The sequence below is a fragment of the Aulostomus chinensis genome, chromosome 8 (genome assembly GCF_037954235.1).
Source record: "Aulostomus chinensis isolate RoL2024-O1b breed Wild chromosome 8, RoL_Achi_v1.0, whole genome shotgun sequence".
NCBI classification, from domain to species: domain Eukaryota; kingdom Metazoa; phylum Chordata; class Actinopteri; order Syngnathiformes; family Aulostomidae; genus Aulostomus; species Aulostomus chinensis.
Window position 1 is genome coordinate 24,100,641 of NC_141327.1, and position 12,007 is coordinate 24,112,647.

A 12,007-nucleotide genomic window follows, 5' to 3' on the forward strand; every position below is an offset into this window, starting at 1 on the left:
GCACCTCGGAGGGTTTTGTAAGCACTTAAAGTACTATGTCACTTCATAATATTAAAGACTTTATTTATGCTGCTATTTATTTGAAACACATGGTGAAGAAAGCCAGCAGAATTCTCACATTTGAGATACTGGTTGTTTTTAATCTTGGACCCTGTTTAACCATTGTATCTAAAGGATTTTGGGGGATAGCAACTGTTGGGATTTGGTTTGCTGTAAGGAAATTTCCAAAAATCTTACACAAATATCCATAGATGACCAGAAAAAATATAGATAGTCAAAGGACAAGGTCACTGTAACAGGCAAACATTGCTGTACATTATTTTTCAGTGTCTTATTACAGAGCTAGACCCATTAATAGCCAGAAGATTAATCAGATGGTTGTGTTCCTATCGAGGAGAAGTCACTGGGTTAGCAAAATTAATATCCCTCACTGCCTGGGGAGTATGAATGCACACACACAATGTTGTGCTGACCCATCTAAGTCAGTGTCAAAATGTTTCATGGGATGAATGAGAATGAAACTCTCAGATCATTGAATGTCTGTACCAGAATGTGTCACCCTCCATCAACTAGTTAATGACATTTCACTCAAAATTCAGTAAAAGTCACCAGGATACGTTGCCCAGGAGACGTTCTGGACAAAATCTGATCCCCGTCCATCCAGACCCGAGAGGTGGACTGACTGAATATTTCCATCCATTTCAACTCTGGTGTAATAAGAATGAGGCAATCATTTCACAAAGACATTGTATTTATTGAAATCTTTTGAAAAGCTTCATCAGCTAAACAACATATGTGAAATATTAACAAAAAAAGGCATCATGGAATACATGTTTTGGTTTGCTGCGTTCTCATATTTACAGTGCAAGATGCAAGAAAATACTGACTGACACTGAGAAAGGAGCTCTCACTTTTTAGTCACGACTGCTTATATTCAACACTTTAAAGGCAAAAGCAGAAACAAAATATCTGAGCAGCATCTGTAGATATTAAGTATTCAGTCAGAGAGTTATTATGTGTAGCAAGATGAAAATCTTATCTGCAGCAGCTGTTTCAGCAACGGGCAATAATTTATCAAAAGACTCAGTATGTGGCTGATTTCACTTTCTGAACAGTTTCTGGATAAAAACACACAAGACTTCATAGGTCTTAACCAGCTCTGCACAGGAATGAAAAGGAGTGGCCTTCTTTGTCATGCATGCCTACAATCCTCAACAGGATATTTCCCCATTAAAACCTGCAACTGGGGAGACACACAACAAAGAGGCTTTGAGCCGAAGAGACGCCATCAGCAGAAGCTATGAGTTGTCATATCACTGAGAGAGGTTTTGTGTTGACCACACACTCTTCAACCATACGAATTTGCAGATAAAGGAGTGTTTTGCAGCTAAAAGACTGTTTTTTTTTTAAGTTAACCCTAAAAATTTAACAATGTGGCTGATTCACTGAGACCAAGAATACTGTACATTGACATTTCAGTGGATAATAAAAACAGGCAAAGCATCAAAGGAGCAACACACAACACTGATCTTTGTAACACATCCTGGACATAAATGAAACAACGGAGCCACTGTTTTAAAAGGTTAAGTCCAGTGTTGTTTTCCGTCAAAGATTTTAATTTTTCGATTTTTCTGTCAAATCCTGTGGTCAATAACCTTGCTTTGACATGGTGTGATTATTGCTGAAGGGTCATAACTTCAGAGCTGGCAGATGTTGGTTGCTGACTGCGTGTCCTTGCATGCCAGGTGAGCGTCCTTTGTCAACCTGCAGTGGAAGAATCATGAGAGAGAGTCGGCAATGTCAGAGTCTGGATGATCTGTAATGTCTGATCTCATGAGGTGGCGGCGGGCGCAACAGCTCAGCCACTCACCTGACATTGTTGAAGCCTACAAATACTACATTTACACTGTTGGCATTAAACCTTCTAAAGCCTTTAATTTTAACATCGACTCTTATTTCAAATCCAGTCTTTTATCTGAACTTCCCTGAAGATACATCCTGTCAATGCCACTGACTCGGCGGCTCGTACTCATCAGCCTCTGCTGGCATGAAAGAGGCATTGTTCGCATCACAGAGTCGAAGAGGAATCATCATAGACATAAACTCAAGACACTTACAAGCTCTGACCAGTGTCGACACTTGCGCTCTCTAAGATCTGTGAGTAAATCCATATGAAACAGCGGCAAAGTGCACATTGGGGTTTAAAAGATGAAAGTATATCTTCCTCTGGAGGACAAAGAACTATTCCTTGTGTTTCCAAAATATGTTTGGAAAAGCATCCAGATTGATTCTGTAAATGTTCATGCAAATATACAGACGCTTTCTTTCACGAAAACTTAACAAGATTACATTTGGTCCCCCTCCACAGTCTCAGCGTGACACATTTTCTGAATACTTCAAACATGCACTTTTCTTTTAACAGCACAGTGAATTTCACCCTCTGCAAAGCATCTGGTAGGTTTCAAAGCAGCTTCGACGACATTGGATTGTATGTTTTCTATCCTTAATCTACAACTGGGCCTGATTTACTGTGAAAACACACAGGTCTGACAAACAGAGCGCAGCTGCTGTACATAGAGCACAAAACACAGAAGATGGCATCACACTGTGCAATCACAACTGCGCTGATATTGCTTGTACTTCTGTTTGGAGATCTCTTGTGTAAGCCAATGTGTACAGAGAGCTTCAGATGTTGAATGAAAATACCCTCTAACCCTTGCACAGCTTTGCAAATGGAATCCTGAGAAAAAAAGCCGTGTGTAGCTTTGATGACGTTGGTCAACAGTCAGTAGAACGGACCTTGACCTTGCCTTCCCAGCCCTGCCACTAAGGAGACTATCCCAGGATAAGTTGCGCCACAGTCTGTGCATGCCTGTTGTAACCACTAGCAGATGTGAGGGTACGTTAAGACTGCAATGCTCGATGACTCAAGGCTCACAGTTCATCAGTCTGAGCTGTACTGAAGCCAGCTGGTGCATCAAAACAAACACAGGCTGGAGGGAAACAGGGTACTCTTCGGAAAGGCTTCTTATAGCCCATCTGACAGGTCCGTTAGCGATGGCATAGCCACCGATAGGTCTTGTGAGTGTCATCATAATTACAGTTCATGACCAGGGGCTTGTGGTTATACTTGCTGTAATATGTCAGGACAGTGTTACAGTATTGACAAGAAAATCTTAAGGCTTTTAAGCTATTGTGATGGGTGATGATCATGATGAAATAGGTCGCAGTTGATAAGCCTGCTTTTACAAATGAAAGTCTCCCGTTAATTTGGAAATTCTCGGGAATTGTGATTCCAGTAGATACAGAAGAAACCATCTGAATGTCCAGGAATCAAAATTGAGTTGGACTTGAGTCAGCAACAACAACTGTGGACAAATGACTGAATCTGAGAGCATGAAGCAAATTAATGAGGTGAAAAATAGTTTGAATTTACTGATTTTTTTTCTTTCTGATTTACTATGTATGAGAAGCAGTGATAGATCTGCCATGTATTGGGATCAGCCGCTGTTTGCTTTGATGACTGACATCAGCAAATAAGATGGCAGCAGCCAGAGTTTATGTTTTCACATGAAATTTCTTTAAGTAAGTTGGTTTAGTTTGTATGATGGTTACTTGTTACCCTGATTTAAAAGGAGGAATAGAGTTCAACAAAAACAGCATCAACTAACAAGCTAAAAAAAAAGAACCTGCCAGTATCCATAACGGCTCAGTTATTATTCCAAACATCAATATTGATGAATTCCACTAATGGTATCTATATACTCATAAGCTATGCTGTGGAAGTTACAGCTGTTAAATTAGGAATTGAACCGTTAAAAGATATATTTTTGAAAATAAATCCAAGTGGATGTGATGCCTTGACAGTATCGTAACTCTATGCGTTACATTAACGCTCAGCTTGGACGACTTGTTCATTTGCACATTTGTTTGTGGTAATTTATCGCTGCAGGCTGTACTGCTCTTTTATACCCCATAAAAACCCAGATTGTATATATATATATATATTTTATTTTATTTTTTAAAATTTTGTTATATTTTCTGCACTTTTTAATCGTTTATTGGATTACATGCACCAACAGCACCACAACAAATTCCTCGTATGTGTAAAATCTTACTTGGCAGTAAAGCCTTTTCTGATTCTGATTCTGATGTAACAAATGTAATCATACGTCATCTTGGTGTGTGAGAAGGTGTCAGTGTAAGCTTTTATTGTATGGAGTGTTTATGGAGCAGTGTATCTCCTCAGGGATGGTCATGAGCTAATATCTCAATCTGGCATAAGTCATCTCTTCTCATTTAATTAATGATTTTTGTGCATGGTGCTTGTTTAATAAAGATAAGACTGTATACAGAATCATGAACGTTTAGTGCAGTTGGAGCAAACGCATTAAATAAACCTTACTAAACCCTCATAAATGAGGTTATCAGTGTCATAAAGGTTACATGCTAACTTCATTCATTAGCACATCGTAAGAAATATCTAGAACTAACAGTTAATCAGGTTAACTATGAGCAATGACATCAATATTGGGTATATAACTGTTAGTTTACTTCTCATGAAGAAACAGTGACCTCTGCTGGAAAAAGGTGCCCTCTCACGTTAACGTTCACATCTCTGACAGTGTCTCATTCTTATTTTACAGAATCCTACCGTCTTTTTTCATCCATTGGTCCAACTCATCCATCTCCAGCTCCAACACAGACGGCACATCTTCTTCAAACATCGGCCTAAAAATCACATCAACAATACATCAACAACAACAAAAAAACAAAAAACTAGATTTAGAGCATCGTATTTCAAAATTTTTCCAAAAGCACTTCTATAAAGCGTTTAGAAAAATGACATAAATTCTGAATACATACATTGGCACCTTCTCTGTGCTGGATCCATCTAAATACGGATCCTCTTTTCTGGAATCTATGAGAGGAAAGCATCACTTGGTTAATACAGGATGTCATTACCAGTCTAAACAGCTAAATATGATGAGTTAGCCTTTAGACCAGTTAAATCACGTATCATCAATATTGATTCATTGAATAAAAATTAAGCCAGACTCTAAAAATTTACAAATTCCACTGATATTCAGCCATACAGGAATTTATATGTAGTACGTTGATTTTTCATAATCCCCAGATCTCACTGTAGACAAATTACATTGAATTTCAAAGCTTATTTTACTTTCACCTCCAACCGTCTCCATCTCCCCTTAGATTTTTCAGTGATTTGGGTGAAGAAGGATTTGGTATGTGTTGTGATGGATTCACCTTGATTTCTTGCATCTGTATCCCACTTGCGTTTGATGCAAATACCAAAAACTATCATGGCAATGATTAAGACAACCAGCACCACAGGAATCAGGATGATGGTGGGAGTCAAAACAGTCTCTCCTGAAGGTGTGGCGGTTGGATCAAGTAAGGTGGGATCCTCGGCTCCTGAAATGACAGCAGAAGTAGCTGGTCATCATTCCAGCTCAGCTCAACTTTTGTCTCCACTTTTGGTGATATTCGGTCTCCTGCGCGGTGTCCCACAAGGATCATTACTTTGCCGTTTGTTGTTCTCAATACACAAGTGACTCCTCAGCCCCATTATGACACATCTGAGTCCGTCCTATTACTGCGATACTTATGATACACACTTGTACCTCCCTTTGGGACGTGGTGGTATTTGAAAGGCTGAAACTGGATTGCTTCTTCAAAGAGGATGAAGCCATGAACTGAATTAGTTTTCAGTCCAACAGATGCTGTTAAAACTGTAAAGTAACTTCCAAACACAGCTTGAGGGTTGTAACTAAGCTTGGCATTTTACTTGGTGCTGATCTTTAATCATATATAATCAAACATTAATATTAAGTAATACTTTTCTGGAATCATATTTTGTCTTTTAAACAAGGATAGAATATATGATAGAAATCTGACATCATACTTTGTAAGATTGGATTTAGTTCTTTTGTGAACATCAAATTTTTTTATGAATATCTCTTTTCATTGAATTAATTATGCAGAGGGGGAACCAACGGGTTCTGGTTTTGTTTTGTGGTATAGGAGCCTTTCCCAATCTACAGACTTTAGAACATTTATGTTATAATTGCACAGAGATGATGCTGTATTTTTGGTTTGGTTTAAGCTGTCCTGTTAGGTTATTAGCACATCATATTTTTAATTTGGATTGCGGCAAAGCCCTCGAATTTGGGGTCAGTTTGCTGCCTAAATCCAAAACACATCATTCCACTCTGTTTTAATGTCACTGAGGCGATGAATGATTTTTGAGTTGATTTTAAAACATTTACATGAACTGTAAATGGACGAGCAAAGATTAAAATCAGTGACATGGAGCATCCTCACTGAGTGCATCAAGGTCATTCGATAAGCCTTCCGTCACTGGCAGTCGTTAAAAGTAACTTGTCAGAGGAACAGTTTCTATTTCCATGTTCAATCACTCCATGATCAAATCAAACATTTTTCCCTCAAGTGGGTTTCACTGGGGGCGGCACGGTGGTGCAGTGGTCAGGACTGTCACCTCACAGCAAGAAGGTTCCAGGCTCCAGCACGGGATCTTTCTGTGTGGAGTCTCCATGTTCTCCCTGTTCCTGTGTGGGTTCTCTCTGGTACTCCAGCTTCCTCCCGCAGTCCAAAGACATCAAGAGGGGACGAGGCTCATTGATACTCTAAATTGACCGTAGGCGTGACTGTGAGTGTGAATGGTTATGAGGTGGGGTTCACCCTGGACAGGTCACCAGTCCATCACAGGGCCAACACATAGAGACAGACAACCATTCACACTCACAGCCACGCCTATGGTCAGTTTAGAGCAGGGGTGTCCAAACTGGTCCAGTAAAGGGCCAGTGTGGCTGCAGGTTTTCATTCCAACCAAGCAAAAGCAACACCTGATCCAACAAATGAGCTGTGTGGACACAGCTTAGTTGATTTAAGTAGAATCAGGTGTTGCTTTTGCTCGGGTGGAATGAAAACCTGCAGCCACACTGGCCCTTTACTGGACCAGTTTGGACACCCCTGATTTAGAGCATTCAATTAACCTAGTCCCAACGTGGGAGGAAGCCGGAGTACCTGCAGAGAACCCACACAGGAACGGGGAGAACATGCAAACTCCACAAAGAAAAATCCCATGCTCAAGCCAGGACTCGAACCCGGAACCTTCTTGCTGTGAGGCGACAGTGCTAACCACTGCACCACTGTGCCGCCTGCATAAAAATAATAATAATTATTATTATCACAAATTAACAATTGTGATCGCTACATACAATCATTTTGATATATACATCATACCAGCTCCGGAGCCGACATCTGTAATGGGTTCTTCAACTGGAAACAAAAGACAAAAGACACACACACACAGTGATTCAACTGTTCCATTACTGATGAACACAGCACCTCCATCTCTTCTTTAAAGATGTGAAAGAGGTGAAGGCAAACTGCATAAGAGTATCAAATGCTGACCAACCAAACTCCTGAGCAGCTCCTCACTTCTCTGTCCAGGAGGTGAGCTTACCTGTGACAAGGATGTTGATGGGGTTTGATGTTGAGGAGATATCAGGAATAGATGATGTAGTTTCTAGAGACTCTGGGAGAAACAGAACGTGATGCCAACATGTTCACTGAGGGACAGTTGAAAGACAAGAAGTATGTGGACACCCGAACGTGACACAACACACTGCACTGCTACACTTATCTTTGTAAAACTACACACATCAAGTTGAGAACTGTAAATTATCAGTCATCAGTTTTAAACTTCATTCAATACAAGTAAAACCAGGAAAGGAATATGTCAACATTCATGATGCTCTGGGAATGTTTAGGGAATATTTTTGGGAAATTGTATATAGGACGTTCCCTCGAGGTTACTTGTTGAAAGTTTCATGTCATGACACCGTTCCTGTACCGACATTGTTCCCTGAACTTCCTGAGTTATGTTCTCTAACCTTAAAAAACTCCACATCCTGACCACCCAGGAACATTCTTTAGTGTGAAGATCAAGAAGGAACTTCCCCAAAACATTTCCAGAACATACTGAATGTTCCTTTATTCTTCCACCATATTTCCCTTTAAAGAACAGTGGGAGCATCACAAGTTGACATCCTTTAGCTGTGGTGGTCTCAGAATGTTTTGGGAATGCACAATTTATGGACATAAAGCCCTGTGGAAAAGTTTTTTGTTTTTTTTTAATGTCCCCAAAAGTTCTCTTTGTAGTGTTGCTATAGTGACCATTAAATAACAAAAAATGAAATGTAGGTAAAATTTGACCTGCGCAACTTTCATTAACAGACAAAAAAAAAAAAAGATATTTTAAGAACATCTTCCTTGTTCTGTTCCACATTCTGGATAAAAGAACCATGTTGGTACTGCACACAGTGGCAGAAGCTCTCTTTTTGGTCTAAATGAGCAGATATTTATGATTTTTAAGTCTAGAGAGTGATTTTAGCCACAGAGTGAGGGATCCAGCTAAATGGTAAGAAATTGGGCTGCCGGCAGATGTGCTAGCTTGATAATCATCCAGAAAAGGTGCCACAAATTCCCATCCAGGATATTCCTCACCTTTAGAATATTCTCTTCGATGTGGATTGCATATGTTTTTAATTGGAAGTAGCTGGTGTATAAAGGATAGACAGAAAAGGTGTCACGAGTTATTGTCACGTATGTTAGAATTTCTTGTGTCTCACCTATCACCTCTGGTTCATCCTCAGCAGTTGCTTCTTCACCTGCTTCCTCCTCGTGTGTCTCAGTGTCTGACTCATCGCCATGATCTTGGCAAAATACTGCAATTCAACACAGCTTCATCTTACAGAAATATACATTCAACAGCATTAAGTGAAACATTTTTAGCCGCAGAGAGAATTAATATGAAAGCAAAACACACATATGAATGAAGACTGCAGGGGATTTCCATCGACATAAATAAGCTCTGTTTCTAACCCGTAAATACAGAACTCCAAGTCAGAACATACAGGAACTTACAACTTCCTGTGCTCAAACATTACTAGCAGTTGCTAAAGCATTGAAACTGTTACAAAAATGGAGTGAGCAGTGCAGGTGGCCATGTTCAACATATTGAGTAATTTGTTCCCAGCGGGGCTTTCTCATGTCAAAAAATGTGAGAATGTGCTTCCTTTGTTTAGATGAAGCTCGATTTCATGGGGAAAAAAAGAAAGAAAAACATGCAAAAAAATGCTAACACACTGTAAGGTGTGTCACCATTAGAAAAGGCGGCTAGTACTTTTATATCATTTCTAAATGGAAGAGCTGTAAAGTAGCTGAGCACCGGACACAAAAGCGTGCAATTAATAGTTTGGATCTTGTTATCTGCTCCATCTGGCATTATTAAACGCATTATAAAAGTAGCAGTTACTAGTAATAAATAATAAAAAAAAACAAGTTACACCCTTAAAATCAGGGAAGTAGAATGTAGAAATCAGGGAGGTGGCAGGCGAGAGAGAAAGAGAAGGTAAAAGCATTTCCTCATCCTACCTGTCCCAGCTAGAGTGGTCACCAGCAGCAGGAGCAGCAGCAGAGGGGTCTTTCCCTGGGGGCCTCTCATGTTACCAGGCCAAGAAGCAGACATAGTGCCATTGTGTGCCCGTCTCTCTCTCTCTCTCTCTCTCTCTCTCTCTATACTGTCACAGCATCACACTTCCTGATTTGACTTAACACGTTAGATGGCCAGAAAAAAAAAAAGGAAAAAAAAGAAGCCTGCTGTACACACCCTCAGACTCACTCAGATAAGTCACTCAGATGTGATGCAATCAGCTGTGCTTGTAGCCACAAGTCTGACGGCTCCTCAGCTGCAGTACAGTCACATTCCTGCCAGTTAGGTATGCAGCCCTTCAGTGTCAGGGCAAAGCTGAACAAACTTGAAGGAAGACAGAAGAACCCCCCCCCCCCCACCCACCCACCCAAAAAAAAAAAAAAAAACAATTTGCATGAGCTCACAGAGTCCCAGCTGGTGGACTACCACTTCACCACGTCGTCTAGCTGCGTTCAACAATTCCCAGTCAAGGCCTGAAAATGTGTTGTATTGATTTGTAGGAGGTATAAAGCTCAAGTAAGATCTTAGTGTGAGTCATTCTTTGTACTAAAATACTGATTGTGTATTTGAAGGTCATGCTGCTGTGATTATCTATGGGCAAATGCTGATGGCCTACTTTAAAAGAATACGATCTTTCTTTAGGTACTCATGGGTTTCAAAATGTTGGCTGGGCTTTGGGATATCTGTCAGCGGTGGCTAATATCAGTCATCGAAAATGGCATTAAAAAAAATCAATCCTGCGTCACCGTGAAAGTGGATAAACCCAAAAGACTTGAAAAATGATCCTTTTGAAATATCTAGTGACTCCTCAGAGGAGACGTGCGGCTAAATGACAACAAAACAGATGAAATAACAGTAGACTTATGATATGAACCTATGAAGGCTGTACATCAGGGGCCCAGGCCTCAGAGGGCTTTAGGGTTAAACTCCCAATCTATTTTACTCATGTGTACTCAACAACACATTTGGCAGGTGTAAATGCTGAAACTCAGAAGTGACCTGCTATTGAAAAAGTATAATTTATTTGCCTCTTTTTTTCTTTTTCTTTGCCAATTGAATTGAGTTTGTTCGTATGCCTGTGGGCTCCTCCAGAGGGAGGAAGGGGATGAGGGTGGGTGGTTGAACTCAGGCATAATACAAGGTAATTGTAACTAATGGAAAAATGTCCCCAATCATCAGCCATGGGCCTCATTCATGAAATCCTCTTACACATTAGCGGATGTTTTTAACCCTCTGTTTACCTTTCACACTGGAACCCGAACCTGGTGGTTATTTGTATCTCATCTCTCCGTTTATCTTGTGTGCCTCTTGTAGCTGTCAATCACCCAGGCTTGCTAAGACTTCAGTGTTAAAAGGGTTATGCCGATAGCAATCAGGACTGAATTGTGGGCAAAGAAACCCCAAAACAACAAGATTGTGCATGATTGAGCCTGAAAGAGTCTTCAAACATGCTGGCAGCTCTAAATGACAGCAAGCAAACATCCTACACGCTAATAATCCAGCCACTTCTCTGTGCCTCCGTCACTGTCGGCCATCAAATAGGAAGGAAACAGATAATAGAGAGTCAGGACTGCATAAAGAACTTCAGATGTTGACCTGCTCTCCGTCACTGCAGACCCATCACACCCTGCTCTCGTCCTACACCTTCCCCTCTGGTCTGCACCACAGAGCACCACGCCAACGCCAACCCAACCAGATGCATCAACACTTTCTTAACGCAGGGCATCACTCTGATGAATAAACCTGAAACTCTTAAAACCCACTGCACCAACAAACTCAACGTTCAAGGCAGATGCCTGCCCGCATCTGTCTGCTCCAACATTTCTGCCACTTAGAAGGCAGGTTTTTTTCCTCGCCATCTGCTCACTCACAGAGAATCACTGAGTGTCTTTAACCTAAATGAATTTAAAGAGCAGGGATCAAGACCGGCTCGATTTGTAAAACGCCATAAGGTAAGTTGTGATGTGGTTTGGGGGTACATGTATAAAACATACTCAAATTATTCTGTCCGTGTTCATCCCAATAACATTGTACTCTGCAGAGTTGTTGGAATAAAGTTTGAATGATTAATATTCATAATAAAAACGCTCTTATTCTGACAGATCTCATGAACAACATTCATTCCTATTCTGTATATATTAGTTTTAAATTCTTGATTACCACTGTTCTGACGTTTCCCCTGGTTTTAGGGGTATGTCTATTCTGTGCAATTATTACAAGAACAATAAAGAAAACCGAGGAATATTCCTTTGTGAATGTATTACAAACCCTTACAACAAGTACTGTTTACACTGTTTCCTATTCAGATTAATATACAGTCTTAGTGTGGTGTTGTAGTGAATTAAATGACGTATTTAACATCGTTTGGTGAAAGTGTTCTTTCTTTGTCTTGAGTGACAGAGCTCATCAAAGTCAAAGTAATCTTCGTTAGCCCTGAGGGACGATTTCTTGCACAGCCAGCAGTAA

The 12,007-nt window shown here is 40.3% G+C and overlaps 1 protein-coding gene across 1 annotated transcript; it reads right to left on the minus strand.

Annotated features, from left to right (window-relative positions):
• Positions 1-728: 728 nt before the first annotated feature.
• On the minus strand, positions 729-9,819 carry tmem154 (transmembrane protein 154). The gene is made up of 8 exons (XM_086211805.1): positions 9,484-9,819; positions 8,679-8,774; positions 7,511-7,582; positions 7,288-7,323; positions 5,269-5,436; positions 4,867-4,921; positions 4,655-4,731; positions 729-1,764 (listed from the first exon to the last, which is right to left on the minus strand). The coding sequence occupies exons 1-8, from the start codon at positions 9,575-9,577 to the stop codon at positions 1,760-1,762; spliced, it is 603 nt and encodes a 200-aa protein (XP_086067931.1). The 5' UTR covers positions 9,578-9,819; the 3' UTR covers positions 729-1,759.
• Between the last annotated feature and the right edge of the window lie 2,188 nt (positions 9,820-12,007).

What these genes read in the sequence shown, in the direction of transcription:
- tmem154 (XM_086211805.1), bottom strand. Translation starts at nt 9,577, where the DNA reads ATGTCTGCTTCTTGGCCTGGTAACATGAGAGGCCCCCAGGGAAAGACC. An exon ending in AGATGTCGGCTCCGGAGCTG is followed by an intron (nt 5,437 to 7,287) that starts GTATGATGTATA and finishes CTGTCATTTCAG; the next exon opens with GAGCCGAGGATCCCACCTTA. An exon ending in TACAGATGCAAGAAATCAAG is followed by an intron (nt 4,922 to 5,268) that starts GTGAATCCATCA and finishes TTCCTCTCATAG; the next exon opens with ATTCCAGAAAAGAGGATCCG.